At 33.9% G+C, this 21,447-nt stretch overlaps 2 protein-coding genes across 8 annotated transcripts; both read left to right on the top strand.

Annotated features, from left to right (window-relative positions):
- Window positions 1–10,700: 10,700 nt before the first annotated feature.
- Window positions 10,701–15,743, top strand: LOC103979160 (SUN domain-containing protein 3). 5 transcript variants are annotated; one of them, XM_009395213.3, is made up of 5 exons: window positions 10,701–11,046; window positions 11,765–11,953; window positions 12,650–13,911; window positions 14,006–14,091; window positions 15,420–15,743. In XM_009395213.3, the coding sequence occupies exons 2-5, from the start codon at window positions 11,788–11,790 to the stop codon at window positions 15,646–15,648; spliced, it is 1,743 nt and encodes a 580-aa protein (XP_009393488.2). In that variant the 5' UTR covers window positions 10,701–11,046; window positions 11,765–11,787; the 3' UTR covers window positions 15,649–15,743. The 5 variants fall into 5 exon arrangements, with proteins under 5 accessions (XP_009393488.2, XP_018679617.2, XP_064956467.1 ...); XM_018824072.2 differs by having other exon boundaries at window positions 12,644–13,911; XM_065100395.1 differs by lacking the exon at window positions 10,701–11,046 and adding an exon at window positions 11,177–11,622 and having other exon boundaries at window positions 12,644–13,911.
- A 4,159-nt stretch (window positions 15,744–19,902) lies between these two features.
- LOC135584856 (F-box protein At3g26010-like) lies at window positions 19,903–21,349 on the top strand. Of its 3 annotated transcripts, none has more exons than XM_065100394.1 (2): window positions 19,903–20,041; window positions 20,238–21,349. In XM_065100394.1, exon 2 carries the CDS (start codon window positions 20,251–20,253, stop codon window positions 21,283–21,285), a length of 1,035 nt encoding a protein of 344 aa, XP_064956466.1. In that variant the 5' UTR covers window positions 19,903–20,041; window positions 20,238–20,250; the 3' UTR covers window positions 21,286–21,349. The 3 variants fall into 3 exon arrangements, with proteins under 3 accessions (XP_064956466.1, XP_064956465.1, XP_064956464.1); XM_065100393.1 differs by having other exon boundaries at window positions 19,917–20,114; window positions 20,241–21,349; XM_065100392.1 differs by having other exon boundaries at window positions 19,917–20,114.
- The last annotated feature ends 98 nt before the right edge of the window (window positions 21,350–21,447 follow it).

Here is a 21,447-nt window from a genome sequence, read left to right as displayed (position 1 = left end):
TCACTCCAAAGCAAACAAATTGGGTGAAAAAAATACCCTCTCCTATAGTGAAATGGATTCTGGAGTAGTTGAAGTACAACAATGGATATGGGGAACCAAGTCATAGAATGCAGCAATGAAGAAATTTTCCCTCCAAGTTTACTGTGAGTTCCCCAAAGAAAAAAGTTAAAGGAAACATGTATGACTAGAAAAGAAGAAATATGCATGATTGAGCACAAAGATGATGCAAGCCAGATTATGAAGTTTTTCTTTTATCATATTTCCAGAGACAACATTCAGTAGTTTAGCGCCATACATATGCATTGGTAGCTCATTATGATAGAAAATATTGATTGTCCATTTAGGTTATCTGTATCGTCTTTATAGACAGTGGGTTTAGGTTCAGAACGAGAACCGTTAACCCTTATTTTGGTAAAGTTAAAAACTCCTGAGTTCTTTCCGATCTCATCTGTGTCTCTGCTGGAAATAGAACAGAGAAACCATATTTCTCAATTGATTATATCTCCCTGAAGCAGAATCCATCTTTATGCCTTTCCTAATCAGGATATCAACAATTCAAATTATCTAAAAACTTCAAACATGCATCTCAAAGGCTCTAAAATTGCTCCCAGATCAGATCTTCTAAAGTCGATTGGACCATTTAGGTTGATGCAGGCCAAGTTCTTATCAAGTTTGATATGATTTGTACCATACTTGTTTTCAAGTCTTCCTATGAAACTTAATCTCCATTACTAGGGTCATTGGATTTTATATGTTAAATTAAGATGACATAAGCATGTCAAATTATGTTGAACTAATCCGAGCCGGCCTATTTTTTAATAATTTGCATGGTACATTTATATTAAATGCATCTATTTTTGTCTGAATTTGTACACGATCACTTGAGGTTCTAATTTTTCGTAGGGATATATAATTTGGTATGTGCATCTTAATCACAAGAGCTTAAGCTGTTCGAAAAGGACCCAATCTATACTCCAACTCTAAAATAGTTTTTGCCAAAATTACTGTTTTGTGGTTTTACCCACGGGTTTAATCACAAGAGTTTAAGCTGTCAACATATTTATGGTTTTACCCTTGGGTTTAATTTATATCAAAATTATAGTTATGTCATTTGCATATTTCTGATTTATAATATTTCAAATATTTACGGTTTTATCAAAATTAAGAAATTTAGTTTATATTCTCAATTATAAATTGATAAATATGATTTATTATAATTATGATTAATTTTAATCATAATTATATTTTTTATTATTATTATTTTATTGGATTTAATTTTTGATTTAAAAAAATATAAATTATGGTTTACTTTATAGTTTTCTTATATGAATTATTGATTATACATTTGGTAAATAAAATTAAAATCCAATTATTATTTTTGGAATTTTATTTACTTATTCACATGTATATATATATATATATATATATATATATATATATGAAATTGTGAAATAATATATACCTTTCACATGCATGATTTATATAAATTATTGATTATACATGTGATAAATAAAATTAAAATCCAATTATTGTTTTTGGAATTTTATTTACTTATTCACATGTATATATATGAAATTATGAAATAATGTATACTTTTCACATGAATGTATGATTTATATAAATTATTGATTTTACATGTGATAAATAAAATTAAAATCCAATTATTGTTTTTGGACTTTTATTTATTTATTCATATGTATATATAAATATAATTATAAAATAACATTTACCTTTCAAATGAATGCATGATTTATATGTTATCATGATTATCATATGAGTTTTCTTACTGATTAATATTTAATAATAATTATTATTATTTATTATTGAATTACTTAGCATTAATGTTCAATAATAATTATTATTATTTATTATTGAATTGCTTAGCATTAATATTCAATAATAATAATTATTATTTATTATTAAATTGCTTAGTATTAATGTTTAATAATTATTATTGTCATTTATTATTAAATTGCTTAGTATTAATTAATAATAATTATTATTATTATTTATTATTGAATTGCTTAGCATTAATATTCAATAATTATTAAAGAAATTGATGAATATTATTTGTAATTCATCTCCCTAAGTTTTATCTGACTAGTAGCTATCAAAGTAACCTGGGATGATAGACTTTTGTGATATAAATTACAATAAAAATTTTATCATTTATAAATTTTTTTATTTTATATTATTGCATTAGTCTTGTAGCCACCAAAGTGACCTGGACTAATCATTTATAAAATAATATTAAGAAATTAGTCCTAAATGACATTAAGAAAATAATATTCATAATGACACATATAATTAGGAGATTTAGATAATCCCAAAAGAGAATCTAATTCAAATAATTATATGATGGTGTATGATGATATTATTTTTTTGGATATCCTTACAGTTTACCCAAAGGAGAATCTAATTCAAATAATTATTCAGCCCTCCATAAATATTCTTGAGTGAACACTAGATATGTCAATATTTTACCCAAAGGTGTAATATAGATGATATTAATAGTTCATCAATTTTCTATAAACTCAAAGCATTAATGTTATTCTATATTTTTTTTACAGTGGTACTTTCGCATATACATTCTTATGCATCTAGTGTCCTTGTACTATCTGGATCAAATTATTTAGAATGGTTAAAGCATGTGCAATTCACACCGGGTGTATTAGATCTTGATTTAGAATTACTTATTAAAAAACCTGCAGACTTGACAGATGAAGGTACTGTAGAACAAGTAAATGAAATGAAGGCTTGGGAAAGATCTGATAAACTTAGTTTAATGTTCATAAGAATGACAATTGTAAATAACATAAAGACTTCATTACCGACTGCAACTAGCGCAAAAGAATATTTAAAGATTATTGAAGACAGATTTAAATCTGCTGATAAGTCATTGGCTGACACATTAATGAAAGAACTGACTACGGCTCAGTATGATGCTACTCGAGGAATTCAGGATCATATCCTCAATATGACTGACAAAGCTACAAAACTTAAAACATTAGGCATGAATATTGATGAATCTTTACTCGTGCAATTTATTCTCAATTCTCTTCCTTCTCAGTTTGGCCAATTCAAGATTCACTACAACACAAATAAGGATAAGTGAGACTTGAATGAGTTGACTAGCATGTGTGTTCAGGAAGAATTGAGATTAAGGTAGGAAAGTTCACATAATGTTATGACTACTACTCAAGGAGCTGGTAATAAAAAAAGAAAGATGAAGCATTATCAATCAAAGAAACTTGTTGGGTCTGAAAATGTTAAACGAATTAATGAAAAAAAAGCATCTATTGTAAAGTGCTTCTTTTGTGGCAAGAAATGACACGTGAAGAATGATTGCATTAAACGAAAGACTTAGTTCGAAAAGAAAGGTATTAACTTGACCTTTGTATGTTTCGAATCAAACATTACAAAAGTTCCTTCTAACACTTGGTGGATTGATTCTGGTGCTTCAACTCATGTTATAAATAACATGAATAGATTTCTTTTAATTCGGAAACCAAAAGAACATGAAAGATTCATCATTATGGGAAATCATCTTAAAGAGAAAGTGATATCAATGAGAACTTATCGTCTATGCTTAGAGACAGGTCACTTCATCCGGCGCACCCGCCTACGATCTAACCACTGCGGCAATAGGAGCCGCCTGTTCGGGCCCACACGCCACTTCCGAAGTTCCCTACTTCACCTCGGGTCCCATCGGCCCCACTAGGGGATCGAGTGACGGCAAATCCGCGAAGCCACCCAGAACCCGAGGCATTATCTTCAGATTCAACGTACTCCTTGCAAGCCCAACTATGCTCTGTTAATCAGCGGCTCGACGAAGTACATAAGTTAGGATATTGTCTTTCTTTTGGTAGTGGCAAACTCATATGTTTTATGATTCAATAAAAGTTGGTTTTGGAATTTTCTGTAATGGTTTGTACAGAATTAATTTGGATCTTGAGTTTGCAAAGACATTAATGACCCTGCAATCAAGTGTTGGATTGAAACGTAGTTTCAATATGAAAGATCTTCTATATTGTGGCATAAACAATTAGGGTATATCTCCAAGGAAAGAATTAAAATATTAGTGAAGGATAATATTTTGGAATATTTAGACTTCATTGATTTTGATGTTTGTATAGATTGTATTAAGGGAAAGCAAACTAAACATATAAAGAAAAATGCCACAAGAAGTAAAGAACTCCTTGAGATTATTCATACTGATATTTGCAGACCACTCCATATTCCTTGTTTTAGTAGAGAAAAATTTTTCATCACATTTATAGATGATCTGTCCAAATATGGCTATGTTTATCTAATCCATGAAAAGTCTCAAGTCATTAATACTCTTGAAGTATACATAAATGAGGTTGAGAGACAATTAGATAGAAAAGTTAAAATTGTTAGATCTGATAGAGGTGGTGAATTTTATGGCAGATATGATGGATTTGGTCAGAATATTGGCCCTTTTGTTGGATTTCTAGAACAACGGGGTATTTGTGCTCAATATGCATTACCAGGTGTGCCATAGTAGAATAGTGTTGCTGAAAGGCGAAATCGTACTTTGATGGATATGGTTAGGAGCATGATGAATTATTCTTTTGTACTTGAGTCGATGTGGGGTGAAGCTCTTAAGACAGCTATGTACATCTTGAACAGGATTCCTAGTAAGTCAGTTTCATCGACTCCATTTAAGTTATGGACTGGTAGGAAGCTTAGTCTAAGACATTTACATATTTGAGGGTGTCCTGCAGAGATAAGAGTATTTAATCCACATGAAAAGAAATTAGATCCAAGAACTATTTCAGGATATTTTATTGATTATCTAGGAAAATCCAAGAGATATAGATTTTATTGCCCTAATCATAGTATGAGAATAGTAGAATCTGGTAATACAAAATTCCTAGAAAATGGCAAAATCAGTGGGAGTAAAAAATCTCGAAGGATTAATTTTGATATCGAGGAGATTCAGGTTAATTCTCCCTTATCATCTCCTATTTGAGAGATTGTTGTTCCTCAAATCAATGAGAGTATTGACGAGAGTGAACAACAAAATAATATCGAAAAACTCTCACATGATGTTGATGTCGCCGCTAATGATCTTGTAAAACAATCACAATTGGTAGATTTGAGAATATCTCAAAGGAAAAGAAAACATACCATTTCTGATGATTATGTAGTATATCTACAAGAATCGGATTATGATATAGGAATAAAAAGAGAATCTTATCGTTTTCACAAGCCATAGAAAGTAACGATTCTGAAAAATGGTATGATGCAATGAAAGAAGAGTTAAAATCAATGGTCCAGAATGGTGTCTGGGATCTCGTTGAATTGTCCAATGATTGTGAAAGAGTCAATTGTAAATGAGTTTTTAAGACAAAACACAACTCAACGGGCAATATCGAACGATATAAAGCTAGACTTATGGTCAAATGTTTTTCTCAGAAGGAAGGCATCGACTATAATGAGACTTTTTCTCCAATTTCAAGAAAGGACTCATTATGAATTCTCATGATATTGGTAGCTCATTATGATCTTGAGTTGCATCAGATAGATGTGAAAATAGTATTTCTGAATAGGGATCTAGATGAGAAAATATATATGGAACAACCTGAAGGATTCATTGAAAAGGGAAAAGAAAATTGAGCTTGTAAACTTAAGAAATCCATTTATGGCCTTAAACATGCTTCCAGACAATGGTATATAAAATTTCATAATACCATTACTTCCTTCGGATTTAAGGAAAATACTATTGATCAGTGTATATATCTGAAGGTAAGTGGGAGCAAGTTTATTATATTGGTCTTATATGTGGATTATATTTTACTTACTAGTAGTGATCTTGGTTTATTGCACGAAACCAAGATATTTTTCAACAAAAACTTTAAGATAGTTGATATGAATGAGGTAACCTATGTTATTAGCATTGAGATATTCAGAGATACATCTCAATGATTATTAGGATTGTCTAAGAAATGATATATTGATCGTATCTTGGAAAGATTTAACATGCAGCTTTGCTCAACCTATTATCTTGGAAATATTATTCATTTCAAATGAAGAATATTCCTTATGAGTGCGTAGTTGGAAGTCTATTATATGCTCAAACCTGTACAAGACCAGATATCAGTTTTGCAGTTGCAATGCTGGAAAGATACCAAAGCAACCCAAGAATGGAATATTGGAAAGCTGCAAAGTAAGTAATGAGATATCTACAATGGACGAAAGATTATATGCTCACATATAGGAGATCAGATCAGCTTGAAGTGATAGGATATTTAGATGCTGATTTTGCAAATTGCCTCGACAGTAGGAAGTCCACTTCAGGATTTGTATTTATATTAGCTGGTGGGGCAATTTTTTGGAAAAGTGCAAAGCAATCGCTTATTGCATCATCAGCAATGGAAGCTGAATTTGTAGCATGCTTTGAGGCCGCAAAATTTCATCTCGGGACTTGGTGTGGTCGACTCAATTGCTAGGCCGCTGAAGATATTTTGTGATAACACTACAACAGTTTTCTTCTTTAAGAATGACAAATACTCTAGTAGTTCCAAGCACATTGAGATAAATTACTTGGTGGTTAGAGAAAGAGTCCAGAAACAACAAGTGTCAATTGAGAACTTAAGCATCACTATGATGATTGCTGATCCATCGATAAAAGCCTTATAGTATAAAATATTAAAAGAACATGTTCTTAGAATGAGGCTTGTAAGCAAGTCGTAAAGGATATGATGATGCGTATTTATGTGGATGCTATTATTGACATTCTTCTTTCTTAATTAAAGTTATCTGTTTCTACTATCATATTTACATTTATGTTTATGAGTTGAATGTAATAACGAGATTGTCTTGACAAGATAAATTACAGGGGTCATTATGGACTATATTAGGAAAGACTAAAAATGTTGTGGTACATAGAATGAAGTATGACATTGATGAAATACAACCGCTATGACTCGCATTGATAGTTGGACTTAATATAGTATTATTATATTTATTGGACTTATTGACTTATTTTAAAACATGGCCATATATAAAATGCTTTTCAAAATTTCTTGGAATCCAATTAGGTAAAAAAAAATTTTAAACAAATTTTGTTTTGTTTATTTTGATTTTGAACATCTCCCCAAAATCCATCAATCTCAGTGGGTCATGTGAAAGGATAGGAATCTTAATGGGTCCTGTGAAAGGATAGGAAGAGAGGAGAAAGGATCTACTCCTTGCACTTCTTGTAGACGCCTTAATCTTGAATCAAAAACGGTGCTTAGTAGATCAAACGAGATCTCTGAGGAGATGACATTAAATCGTAATAATTAGATCTATACACTTGATTTCAATCCTAGCATATAAGTTATTTTCGCATTTCAGATATAGCATAATTATAGACTTTATGCTTACACCAATAGCATGGGACAAAATATATTAGATGTTTAATTGGAATCAGGTTAGAGTTATTGATGAACAGTAAGGTCACGAGCTTAACTTTCTCATATTATTTTTATTAGCATAAAATCTATAATATGTTGTACGTGTCTCAGAAGTAAAAATATTACATGACCATTACTACTTCACGATCATTAGAGATCATATTTATAACAAATCTAATATTGTTAGCAAGTAGACAATAAAACAGAATATATAGGAATACAGATCGATGAAATATGAATAATTCAAGTATCATAAATAAAAATAATAGTTCTTGTATATTTGATCTCAAGAATCTAGGTGATACTAATTGTTAATATAAAATCTATAATATGTTATATAAAATACAAAAATAATCTTTTATACTAGAATTGAAAAAAAATATAATTAGATCTGATTTTACTATGTGTATATCTGAAAAAGAGATGTATGTGTGATATGCATCAGTTATCCTGTCCCTAAATAAGTTATTATGAGAGTTATCATAACCTAATTAGTTATATTATATATCTTATCTAATTATAAACGATCATAAAATCTAACAATTTTTTGTTAGATCATAAAATCTCATGGATCTTTAAATTCTAAACACTGATTATATAACAATTGGATTAGTTTAATTTAATAATTGGTAGTCTTGTTACTGAAATATAATTATCTATGATTATATAAGAATTGGATTCGTTTTAAATATTTCATATTGTTGATATTATTCCTCATTAATCTTCGATCATGTGGTACTTGCATCATATCATGTGTCTACTGTGGATGGTGGGCATAAGTGCTGGCCACGGAAGACTAGTTCGAGTGTCTCGAGGAGTGTGGCGAGGGGGAAGAATCGATTTTGGTGAGTTGGTCGTTGGACCGGTGGGTGGTCATCTGAGAAGTGGTTTATACTGAGGAAGCGTGCATTACAATAGGTGGCAACTTTAGGCCCCCAAATGCAGTAGTAGAAAAATATGGGCTGCCTAATTAATTGGGTCAAATTTAGGCCCCTAATGTAGTGTTAAAAAAAATATAAGTTATAACTTACATTTTTTATAATTTTCATTTGACAATTTATGGGCAAATTTTTCATTGATATAATTTTTTGGTTGTCTATTGCTCGTGATATTTAAATTTTTAATTATTATTTTTTGATACTTATGTGATTATTAAAATACATGATCACGTGATTAAATTTATGAAATAATATTTATCTTCACATGAAAATATGATTTATAATTTTAATGAGTTTCGTTATGTTGATTAATGTTTTTGTTTAATAATAATAATAATAATTATTATTATTATTATTATTATTATCATCATTTTAGGCTTATAAGGTATGAATCACAATAAATGATTTGTCATTCATATGATATTTAAAAGTATTATATAATATTGTATTGATCTTGTAATTATAAAAGTGATTTGGATTAATAAATTTATAAAATTATATTAAAAAATAGCATTCATGATATAAATATTTATGAGATTTAGATAATCTAAAAATATAAATTTTGTGATGGGTAGAATAATATTATTTTATATATCTTTGTATATATATCAAATATCAACACTAATTAAAAGTATAATGGATACTATTTATCCTAGATAATTTCTTATATTTTTTTTTGCATTTGAGCGAACATTAGATATATCAATATTTCACTTAAAAATAAATAAATAATATCAATTATTTATAAAGATCATAAAAATTCAAAGTATTAATATATTTTTATTTTATGATTTCATTGTTTACTCCCTTCTTCCATTCTCATGTATCTTTGTACTCAAATTATTATGTGAAAATTACACTAGTGTGTAAGATCTTGACCTTAAAAGCCTATATATTTAATTTATAAAAGTATTATGAAATAAATAAATGAAAAAATCTAACAAGCTTAGTCTTATATTTATAAGAATAGTAATTATTAATAATATTATGATTTTATTACCATTTATAACTAATGTATTAGAATATTTAAAATAACTAATGGACTAGAATATTTAAAGACTATTAAAAATTATTTTAAATTTATTGACAATTAACATACTAGAATATTTACTGTTTATAATTGACACACTGAAAAAATTAATATTTTTATTTATGTAATAAAAATTATTTATTTATGATAAGAAAGACAAAGAGTGTTATGGTATATAAATAATATTAATGACATATAATCATTATGACTTGATAGTTAGATTTAATATAGTATTTATTATATTTATTGATTTTATTATTTAAAAATTTATGTATTTATATAAAATATATTTAAAAATTTTCAGAAATTAAATTTGATAAGATTATTTTCAAAATAAAATTAGCTTTTTATTATGATTTTGAGTAACCTTTTTGTTTTATATCTTAACTAGTTACTAAGTAAGTGGAAGCATATGATATATGACCTAATAATTTAGGGTAAATATATATTAGAAGTTTAGTTGGATTTTTTTTTTTATACAAATGGTAAGTAATAATTTATCAAAATCTTTATTAGTTGAACTAATCAATACCTTCCTAATTATATTTACTAACTAATATAAAGGAAGAATATCTTATTTTATTGGATTCTCTCATTTTATTTTTTTCATAAATTCTCCTCTTGCCTATATAATGATAGATTATTTTTAGTTCTAAATATCAATCTTCAATATTATCATTATAGTAGTCCTATAAAAAATAAAAAAAGTGAGTGTATATTCTTATCTACATAGGCTTCAATTCAGGATGTATCAAATTCAATAATCCTATTAATCAATAGATCTATAATGATTTAAAATTAAATCCTACAAAATTATATTTCACATAATAGTATACTTTTATAATGTCATCACATCATACTATTGTTTTATGTTGAGAAAAATTATTGAATGAAATTGGAACCTTCCACCTGACTGAAGTGAGCCTTTATAGGATAAAATTTTGTTTGAGATAAATTAATAATCTCTGATTCTGATCAAACCACACCGTGTCAAATCGTGATCGTCGGATTGGGTCGCCATCACCTTCCGTCATCACATTGGACTCGAACCAGATCGACTCACTCAGATCCAATCTGGTCGCCGTGTCAACGCCTCTTCAAAAGAGAAGCTGTAATCTTAAACCTAATTAAACCCAATAAAGTAACCGTACGTGGGCGGTGGTATCCGTCACCACCCCAATCGAATTCCCCCCTTGCTTACGTTGCTTCGCGGTGAGCAAAGCGGCGCTTGGGGTGAGCTGGAATGGGGACAATTGGACGCCAGCGAGGACATCACAGCCGTTAAAAGCGAGGAAGGAAACAATAGTTTAGAGGATCGAGAAGAATGAGGAGGTGAGGAACGTTTCCGCTTCGTACTCCTCGGGCTTATGGGAATCCCTTCCTCTGCTTCCCCAACTCACGGCTTCGGATTCCACCTCGTCCGGCGGAGGACGACGCCGTGAGTCTTGGGGTTACCTCCTCTTCCGATTCGATCGATCCCGGGGGATGAGTTGTGGTAGATCTAGGATCTCCTCATTTCAAATGCGTCGTTTCTGATGCCTTCCTTTTCTGGCTTGTTTGGTTTCGGTTGCTAATCGAGGGTGCATCAACACCTCCGGATCTCGGATCTCGGGTTTTCTGATCGAAATCGGAGGAGCGGCAGTTGCATGCTCTGGTAAAACGATGATCGCTGTTCTTTCTTTGACGTGGCTGGTGTTTTTGTTCCGGATTTGGATCATGTTTGAGGGCCGTAAAGTGGGCGTCTACATGTTTTTTTTTTCTCATGCAATCTGCTGTTCCCTACACTCTCGGATTGATGAGGAATCCTGGATTAGTTTGTATGGTGGGTGGGCGACATGGTTACTTGGAAGAAGCAGGTGAAAGGGGTGGACAAAAACGCTCTTTTTATTTTGCCTTGTGCGAGTTAACCCAAAGAACCTAGAGGACTCTATTTGGATACTTGGTGAGGGGAGGGAAAAGAAATGTAAGGAAACAAGTACTGTGATACTCGAGTCTCTCCACTTTGGGCGAGAACAAAAGAAGGGGCTCTGAGAGAAATCCAATACGTCTATTTCTTTCTGTTTCTCCCCTTAATTCTGAATTGCCAGAGCTTTCAGTTTCTTATTCCTTCGTGTCATGTTGTCCTGCATGCTTCTACTACTTAGATCTGATAACTTCTGTGTCGGTGTATGAGAAGTGTATTATGCGCCACAACAACAAAGAAAATATACCCATCTATGCATCTGAGCATGTAGGATTTAGATGGGATCATTCGTTACTAGTAACAAATTTGTATTTGTTCTATTGATTCTTTTTGTTTATTTAGTCTTGGAACCAGGGGATTTCTCATTCTCTTTTTGACTTACTTAATCCTGTGCTTTCTGGATTTGCAGATGTACGTTGGATTAATGAGCAAATGCAGAGATCACGAAGAGCTCTTCTACATAGAAGAGCTGCATCAGAGAAGAACCTTTACTACAGGAAAAAGCGCTTTTACAAGGTCTCTGCATCTCTGGTTTTTGTCTTATGGCTTGTCGTCTTCCTCCTCAATTTGTTAATTAGCAAGGGCAATGGTTTTAGAGGTAAATTTCTTTCGTTCTTTCCTGCTTTGATGATACTATCAAGACTGTCGAGAAGCTTGGTTGATCTATTTGCTTGCTTTGTTGCTTTCGTGGATCCTTATTCTGATGTTGTTATTCAGAATTTTCCTCACTTGTATTCTTTTCTCTCTTTCTTGCCCATTTCTTTTCTTTGTTTGTTAATAAAAAAATTTCTCTGATATCTGGATGTCTGTTGATTATTCTACTGATATTTAACACTGTTGCAATGATCTATTGGACCCAAAGGAAATGCTTGTAATGATTGTATTTTGGTAAATTGCGTTTACAAAATTCTGCCATTCTTCTTGTCTTGATGGTTCACCACTGCATTGTGGTTTCTTACCTTGTTCAGATTTTCCTGATTTGATAACTTATGTGGATTTAATTCATTATTCTTATAATTTCTTCACTGATTAGAACCGACCACTATTGCTTATCTGTTTCATTAGTTTCTATTCTGTATTCATTAAAATTAAATTTTTTTGCAATGGATAACTATGATCTTTCAAAAGTCCATAGAAACAAGCTGATAGCATGAAGATTTTGATAACTGTCAATGTCAATGCACATTTATAATAAACATAACAAAATTGCAAAAAAATCATTGACTTTTAAAAGTGAGCAGAGATTAATACTGATAACGATTCCCTATATGTCTCCTTATTATATTAGATGCAGATGAACAGGATGCTGCACTTAGTGAGTTCAGCTTGCATGAAGTTCCATCTTATCCTGATAAGGTAATGATGGATTCTCAAGATCCTTTGCAGTCGTCAGCTACCAGTTCAACTGACAATCAGCAAAAGACCATAGTTTTGAAAGGTGTAGATGTTAGGAGCGATGAAGAGGTTTTGGTCAGTGAAAGCAGCAAGTTGGACACATCTCCAGATCAGAGAGATGATGTCTTTTATATGGGCAATAACTTGGAAAAAGAGACTCCTCCAAGAAGTGATAGATTGTCTCGTATTACACCTCCTGGTCTTGATGAATTCAAAAGCAAGGCCATCTCTTCAAAAGAAAAGGTTGTCTCCAGGGAAACAGGAACTGTCATTCACCGAGTAGAGCCTAATGGTAAAGAGTACAATTATGCTTCCGCTAATAAAGGGGCAAAGGTGCTAGCTTATAACAAGGAAGCTAAGGGTGCTTCCAACATCTTAGATAAGGATAAGGACAAGTATTTACGTAATCCATGCTCAGCTGAGGAGAAATATGTTGTTTTAGAGCTCTCAGAAGAAACATTGGTGGACACGATTGAGATTGCAAATTTTGAACACTACTCCTCCAACTTTAAGTATTTTGATCTGTTTAGCAGTTTAGTTTATCCAACAGACAGTTGGGTTAAATTAGGGAATTTTACTGCTGCAAATGTCAAACATGCACAGCGTTTTTCCCTATCAGAGCCAAAGTGGGCAAGGTACTTGAAGATTAATTTGCTTAGCCATTATGGTTCTGAATTCTTCTGTACTCTTAGCGTGGTGGAAGTTTATGGAGTTGATGCAGTTGAGAGGATGCTAGAGGATTTGATTTCAGTTGAAAACAGTCGGTTAGAACCTGAAGAACAGATTGCTGAACAGTTGAATGAGCACAATGATAAAGAAGACACATTTGAGGAAATTCTTACAGATCTCGATAACCAATCACCTCATGATAATTTGAAATCAAAACGAGATGCTCCTAAGAATACTCTGACTAATCCGTTACTAGATACAAAGCCAACCCAAGTTGGAAGGATGCCTGGAGACACTGTTCTTAAGGTTCTAATGCAGAAGGTTCAAACTCTTGATTTGAACTTTTCTGTGTTGGAACGTTATCTGGAGGAACTGAATAGCAGATATGGACACATCTTCAAGGACTTTGATGATGATATCACCAACAAAGATCTGCTCTTGGAACAGATCAGATTTGAGATTAAGAATCTTCAGAACAGCAAAGAAGTTTTTGTATGTCGTACTCTGAAATTTTGTGCTTTTGTTGTGATTTGTTTCCAACACATATCTGTTTTCTTAAGCTTATATTTGAATTCCTTGACTTCAGGCCAATGACATTGGAGAGCTTCTTTTATGGAAATCAGTTGTTTCCTCACAGCTGGAACAGCTAATCAGAGAGAATGCAAGACTCAGGTATGAAACAAAGTTGTTTTATTTGATGTTTGTTGTCTAATCTCTTGTGATTGGTGTCCTCTTTGCATTTGGCTCTTCCAAATACTAAGCTTTCCGACACTGCATCAGACAAAAAGGTCACAGATCTTGTTTTGCACAAGAGAGATGAATATGATTACATGTCGACACTAGAGCTTCATGATAGAACATATCACTTCTTGAATGCAGAATACAAATGTTTGTCAGCATATTACGACCATTCGTGGCACATTCAGTTGCTTCCCTGATATGTCAGAGAATTTTCTTAAGGATCCTTTTTCCTGTTATGTATGATTATTGAGCCATAATTAAAATAATTTCCACTGATGCATCTTCATGGTTAATCAATTGATGAGGAAGTGTTTTTATCTTGTTTTTTTCTAAATTGTGTGTGATTAACCCTGTCAAGCTGTTCGCATGCACTTCTTTTTTAAGAAGGTTTGGAGGTAGCTCATTGAAGACCTAGTTTGCTAGTTATGAAATCATCCTCTCTAATTTTTACCAGTTTAATTATGGCCAGGGCATATATACAAGACAATCAAATATGCCCCATGCTTCATCGGTCAGGGAATATATACTAATTTTGGCAAATAGTACCTACGTTGTAATTTTGGAAATTGTTATAGGTTGGTTGCATTTTAGTCAACTGACTCATTTATAATGTTCTTGTTGTTGGCTAAGAAGATAAACAACCTTTTTGTTTAATGTTCTTGAGCAAAATTTTATCAGATTCTAAAGCTTGTTCATTGGTCATTGCATTTCATTGGTTCAGCATTCTACTTAATGTTTTGTCTTCATGAAGAATAAAATGGTAATCCCTGCTTATTAGTTAGATCATCATCCTGGTATGTAGCTTGATCTTTACTATATACATTCTACTTGATATTATGCTACTCAAACTGTATTACTGTTAGATAATTGGCTTTAGGATGCTGAGATACTTCAAGATCTCTTTGATTCTTTGGTTCTCTGATGATTCTCAGATTCTAATCATCAAGATGCTCATCATATTCTTGCCTATCTTTTCTGCTTTGCCAATTTTTATGAAAAATGATTAATTTTCATGCACCTATGCAAAATCATAATCTTCAGTTAATCTATAATAAATCAGAAATCCTTATAATTTTCTTTCCTCATCTCATCTAAAGGTTTAGCTTTATTATTTCTCACATCTTCCGAGAATGTGCTTCCTTGTGCTTTTCAGTTTATCAGTGTATTTCATTTAAATATTTAATTTGCAACATATTAAGAAAAGAGTGAGCGGTTGACATTTGAGTCACTCAATTCTTCTGTTTTGATGTTGTATACAGATCAGAGATCAAAGGGATACAGGAGCATCAAATTGACATGGAGAACAAGGCTCTAGCAGTGATATTTGTAAGTTTTGTATTGGGATGTGTAGCAGCTTCCAAGTTGCTTATAAATATGCTTTTGATCATCTGTAGATTTCAAACAGCTCAAAAGTTATGTCAGACAAGCTCTGGTTGGTTTTTGTTGCTGCTGAGCAGTAGCATTATAGCATCTATTATGGTTTTGTAGTGTAGTTACATGTATTATGTTTCTGTAGTTGAGGCAAAAAACTTCTGCAATGCGATTTTGATTCAGAGTTTCAGCTGGAAACATATTTTGGTTCAGATTACTATCGTGGCACTGACAAACTGACATGCCTACGTTTTTCTGCAAATGAAATAATGAATGAATCTGTTCAAGAGACAAAAGTTAGCTGGAAAATCTGATAGGGCTCATGATTGTACAATCAGTGTTGGCGTTCAGATTAAAAGATATTAAAGGAAAGGATATGAAGGTCTCGAAACTAAATAAATATCTTGATTTTATAAGAAAAAAGGGAGAAATAGCAGGACTAAATAGATAAAAAATGAAAGCTTCTGTTATCATAATTCATTAACTGACATGCTTCAAACCCTATCAGATCTCACCACTAGACAACCTATGACAGCCTGCAGACCCAATAAAGAAGCAACAATGAGTACCATAGATAGATCAAAACTCAAAATTGACTAAGTTATTGTGATGACTTTAACAATTTATGATGCACTTATTATTTTAAATGGTTTCACAGTCTGCACAAGTTTACATAATGTACATCTTTATTATGGCCAACTAATAGCATGGTAGTCATGCAATTCTTGAAAGTTAAAGTTGGCATGTGTTAAGCATGTGACTAGGCCTCTGATGGTAGTTCATTTTTCCTTGGACTCATCGGTTTTTTTGCTTCTGTATGTTGTGATGTTGCTTGCAAATGACATGGAAACGGATGAGCCAATGCTGAAGTATAAGATAATTCTTACAATCAGAAAGCGAAAGTTGAACTGTGTGTGTCAAGCTTAACCTAATCCTCTAATGGATTGTTTCTGTATATTGTGATGTTTTGCTGGCAAGTGACATGGAAATAGATGAACCACTGCTTTAATATATGGAAGTCTTGCAATCTGGAAAGCTAAAGTTGGATCAAGTTAAGCACCAAGCATAGCCTCTAGTGGTTGTTTCTCTTCGTCTTGAACACACATTGGTTTGTTTCTGTATGGTGTGGTGTTTTGCTTGCAAATGACATGGAAATATACGAGTCACTGACTGATGAAGTATATCAAAGTCTTGCAATCTGGAAAGCTAATGTTAGATTGACCATAAGCCAAAGTCTATAATGAGAGTTCATCCTTGCTTTGAACATATTGATTTTGCTTATTATGTTCTTATGTTTTACTCGCAAATGACATGGAAATAGATGAGCCACTGCTTTAGCACATGGAAATCTTGCAATCTGGAACAAACTAAAGATGGATCGTGTTAAGCATGTAGCAATGTTTCCAAGTGCAAGGAAATCTTGCAATTGGGAGAGCTCAAGTTGTGTATTATGTGTGTGTGTGTGTGTGTTAAAACACTTGTCAAAGCCTCTAACGGGAGTTCATGTTTGCCTTCAACATATAGTTTGCTTATTGTATGTTGTGATGTTTTACTTACAAATAGATGAGTCACTGCTCCTAATATATACTAGTCTTGCAACCTGGAAAGCTAAAGTTGGATTGTGTTAGGCATAAAGCAAAGCCTCTCTAATGGCATGTTGTGATGCTTTTGCGTGTAAATGATACAAAAGTTCATGTTTGCCTTCAACATATAGTTTGCTTATTGTATGTTGTGATGTTTTTACTTCTGAAGCATATCAATCTTGGATTGTGTTAAGCAGTTCATCTTTGCTTGAACTCATTAATTTGTTTCTCTCTATTGTGATATATTTCACTCATAAAATACAAAGAAATGATGTTTGGGGGCATGAGGAGGTCCACAAGATGTGTAGTATTGGTATCAGAGAAATACTAGTGGTCCTGTTTGTAGGTTCATTTGGTCTGTTCTGAAAAGAAATGTGCTGTTTTCCACCTAAAGGTAACAACAACACTCTTCATGCCAAGGATTGACAATTTAGTCTAAGCATTCTTTATTATAGATATTTAGAATATTTTATTCATAGATATGAAGCATTTCAATAGTTACTAGCCATGTTGTTGGCACTCATTTCCTTACAGATGTGGAAATCCATTGTTTGCCAAATATAGAGTCTTATTCTCAATGTTCTCAATGTTCCGTTCTGTGCTATTAGATCTTTGTTGCTGATACCGAAATAATAATTTAAATCTTGCTGTTGTGTTAAAGTGGATCTTTAATATTTCTTCTTAATAAATCATATTTAGAAATATTAATCATAATATAATAATGTAATTACTAGTGCGTCGACATTCATGTGCCCTCTAATATCGCAGTCTCTTACGCAATCTCTACCATGTTGGTGGTGTGAGGAATAGCTTTCTTGGAATGCAGATATCGTTAGTTGGTACCAGCAATTCACGTGGTGGTGTGAGGAATAGCTTTCTTGGAATGCAGGCATACCTAATGATAACGTTAGTTGGTAACAGCAATTCATGTGGTGGGCACACGGATCCCACCTTCATGACTTCCGAGTCACACCTTAGTTCCCACCTGAAGTCACGAGTTCGTGGAGGACATCCTCTGTTAACCTTTCACAAAGCAAAAAAAAAGAGAGTAATTATCCGACAACGATTAAGTCGTTAGTGTTGGTATATTAAATTAAAATTAAACTTTATAATTAAATGAGAGAGTATTAAATTAAGTCGTTATAATTTTATAATTAAATAAAATCGATAATATAATGTATTTAATATTTTTAAAGAGAGAAGAGATACGGGTGGGTTTGAGGATCCAAAGATCAAAGCCTATAAATGTCTATATATTTCTTCTCCTCTAGTAATAATGCGTTCGTTGTTGAGGACTTAGGACTTAGCACTTGAAAAAAGGGGGACCTAACCAGGGCTAAATTTCTCTTCTTGTGCTCTCTAAATTTACCATTTTGGATGCGTTTTTCACCTAAGAGAGCATTCATTATAACTTGTGTTTGTAGGATCCAATCATAAGTGCATCTACTCATTGGAAGAGACCTTTGGTTCAATTGGAAGGATGATAGATACATGATAAAGAAATATTTGATGGATCAAAATCTGATTTGAGTTGCTAATGGTTCAAATTTTGATGGTAGGGATCGTTTAATTAGTAAAGACTTTGACAGATAGAATATATCATAAAATTTTGAACTAAAATTATATCTTCATCATTTACTCTTTGTAAAAAAAATAAATAATAATGATAATAATAATAGAGTTCTCTCGATCGGATCCAATCGAGTTCTCTCACGTTTCTCTCTGCTGTATCTATCGTCTTTAAAAATAGAATTGTTCTTTTTTGCTTAAAAAAGGATGAATTATATATATATATATAAACATTCGAGTTCTGGTCCGATCGCAAAACCTACTTCACATGCAAATTACGTTCACGTTTCTCTCTCTCTCTCTCTTATTTCAAGGAATAAAATGTATCTATCTATCTATCTATCTATCTATCTATCTATCATCTTTAGAAAAAGAGTTGTTTTTTTTGCCGAAAAAAGAAGAATTAGGTTCATTTCACAGTGACGCAAGCAACATAAAAACCTCCTTTGTCGAATCCGAGACGCAAAATAATGCCACCGCGCCACGCCAAGTGGTTGACAAGTGCTCGTCGAGTGCAAGCAAAGATTTCCTGTTGCTGCATTAGAAAATGATGTCAAGTGCTGTGGAATTTTATGTTCCTTTTTTTTTCTTGACTGTATCGATTAGAATAATGTTAGATGGGTGGATTACATCACTGCTGAGATTCCACATTATTGCTAACATCTGCTGCGTGATTCAATTCAACTTATTATTATTATTATTATTATTATTATTATTATTATTATTGCATGTTGACATGATATTTATTTTTAGAGGTCAAATCATGTAAATTTTGTGTGTATTATTCGTGGGTTTATAATCTATTGGCCATTGATTATTTTATTACATTCTATGGATCGAAACGTATCTCCAAACCATAGTCACGAATAGTTCCTTAACTATTCTCTCGCCACCGCGCCAACAAAGCTCATCTCGGTTAGATCAATAGAAACCATAGCATCAATCACGTAAACTTGAAACACGCATCAAACGACGGACGCCACGTCAAAAGTATTTTAACGAATCATTGTTGTCATCCAATGCCAACTCGGTAGGTTAATCTCACACAAGCCACTCAACTCAATCAAGCCTAGTCGGCAACATAGCGTGCAATTCAAATCCGACACCCCTCTCTACCGAGAGGCTATTATTGATACACGCCGTGACAAGAAGGTCCGAAGTAGCTTTCCCTTAATTCTCGCCACGGCAATTTTCGTCTCAGAAAGCTATAAATAGCTATGAATACCTTCCTCCCACCCACAACAAACAACTCATTGCCTTCTCTCCTCCTCCCTTTTTATCATTCCTTCAAACCCATTTCTTTTGAGAGTCGACATTGGGTTTCTTTAGGAGGAGGCTTATGAGATTGAATCCGAAAGGTATAGCCTCCTCTCCGATGTATAAGTTAGATGGAGATCGAGAGCAGAGTGGAGGAGCCATAGGACTCTTCAGGTTTTTTCTTCTTTTTTCTTTTTGTATCTAATAAGATTTTTCTTTAATTCTTTTTTAAACTATTATTGATCTGATTCGTAAGACTTCAATATTTGAGTCTCCATTTGATGATGCCAATTACAGCAGTGAAGCCACCATGAGCGACGACGTGTGCTTTGAGATCCTCGCCAGGCTCCCCGTCGAGGCCCTGTTCCGATTTAGCTGCGTCTCCAGGGAATGGCACCGCCTTATCTCCGACGACTACCTCCGGTGGCGGCTTCCCCTTCTCGCCTCCGCTGTCTTCTACCGCTGCGGCGACGGCGAGAGCGAGAAGCCCCGGTTCGCGTGCACGTCCCGCGGCAGCCTCCGTGAATGCAGCCTCGAGTTCTTCCCCTTCCATCGGAGCTCCGCCATCGTCGACTGCTGCCACGGCCTGCTGCTCTCCTACTCGAGCTTCCACTCCATGTTCTACGTCGTCAGCCCCATCACCATGAGATGGGTTGAGCTGCCGCGGCCCCCCAAGAGAGCGCAACTCTCGGTGCTCGCCTTCGACCCCCGGCACTCCTCGGAGTACAAGGTGGTCGCCTTCACCGGCTGGCTCCCGCGGGGCGCCGAGCTCATGGTCTTCGCGTCGGAAACCGGGAGGTGGGCCGAGCGCAGCGTGCAGTGGGGGCTCGACCCCGACGCCATGACCACCACGTTGCGGTACTTCGCGGGGACCCTCTATATCCTGGCCCACCCGAACTACGCCGTGGCGGTCGACCTCGGCGACGACAGCGTGTGCCGTCTGATCGAGCTGCCGGAGGCCATGAAGCATGGGGCGCGTCTCGACATGTCCGCCGGCGGTCTGCAATACGCCTGCAACGACGGCGGTCGGCTCAGGGTGTGGATGCACAACGAGTCGAGCGGTGGTGGGTGGGTGCTGAAGCACAGCGTCAACGTTAATGGAGCAGTAGTGGCGCTGCATCCGGAGAGGGAGGTGGCGTACCTGAGGGCGGACTGGAAGCTCGTATCGTATGATCTGAGGAAGAACAAGGTCGAGGAGGTGTTGGAGATGGAGGAGGAGAGGGAGACGGCATGCTATGTGGTAAACATGTGGTTATTTCCTTTCTCGCGGCACATGTCGGATTGCTTGGCCACAAGGACGGTGGTGGAGACATATCCAAGTGATGCGAAGGAATACAGTGTGTGAATGTGACAAAGTGCAGTTGTTCATCATTATCTTTAGAGGAAAATCCATGACCATACGTTTTCCATCCTTTATATATATATATATATATATAACGTTAAAAGAACATCAACGTTATATTATCATTAAAAAAATCAAATGATTATTTTATAAATATATTATATA

The sequence above is a fragment of the Musa acuminata genome, chromosome BXJ2-3 (assembly GCF_036884655.1).
Source record: "Musa acuminata AAA Group cultivar baxijiao chromosome BXJ2-3, Cavendish_Baxijiao_AAA, whole genome shotgun sequence".
Lineage (NCBI taxonomy): Eukaryota > Viridiplantae > Streptophyta > Magnoliopsida > Zingiberales > Musaceae > Musa > Musa acuminata.
Note: the sequence above shows the minus strand (reverse complement) of the source record. Positions and strands in the feature narration are given on the sequence as shown.

What these genes read in the sequence shown, in the direction of transcription:
- LOC103979160 (XM_018824072.2), top strand. Translation starts at nt 11,788, where the DNA reads ATGCAGAGATCACGAAGAGCTCTTCTACATAGAAGAGCTGCATCAGAG. An exon ending in AGAACAGCAAAGAAGTTTTT is followed by an intron (nt 13,912 to 14,005) that starts GTATGTCGTACT and finishes CCTTGACTTCAG; the next exon opens with GCCAATGACATTGGAGAGCT. An exon ending in AGAGAGAATGCAAGACTCAG is followed by an intron (nt 14,092 to 15,419) that starts GTATGAAACAAA and finishes TGTTGTATACAG; the next exon opens with ATCAGAGATCAAAGGGATAC.
- LOC135584856 (XM_065100392.1), top strand. Translation starts at nt 20,023, where the DNA reads ATGAGATTGAATCCGAAAGGTATAGCCTCCTCTCCGATGTATAAGTTA. An exon ending in GGAGCCATAGGACTCTTCAG is followed by an intron (nt 20,115 to 20,237) that starts GTTTTTTCTTCT and finishes TGCCAATTACAG; the next exon opens with CAGTGAAGCCACCATGAGCG.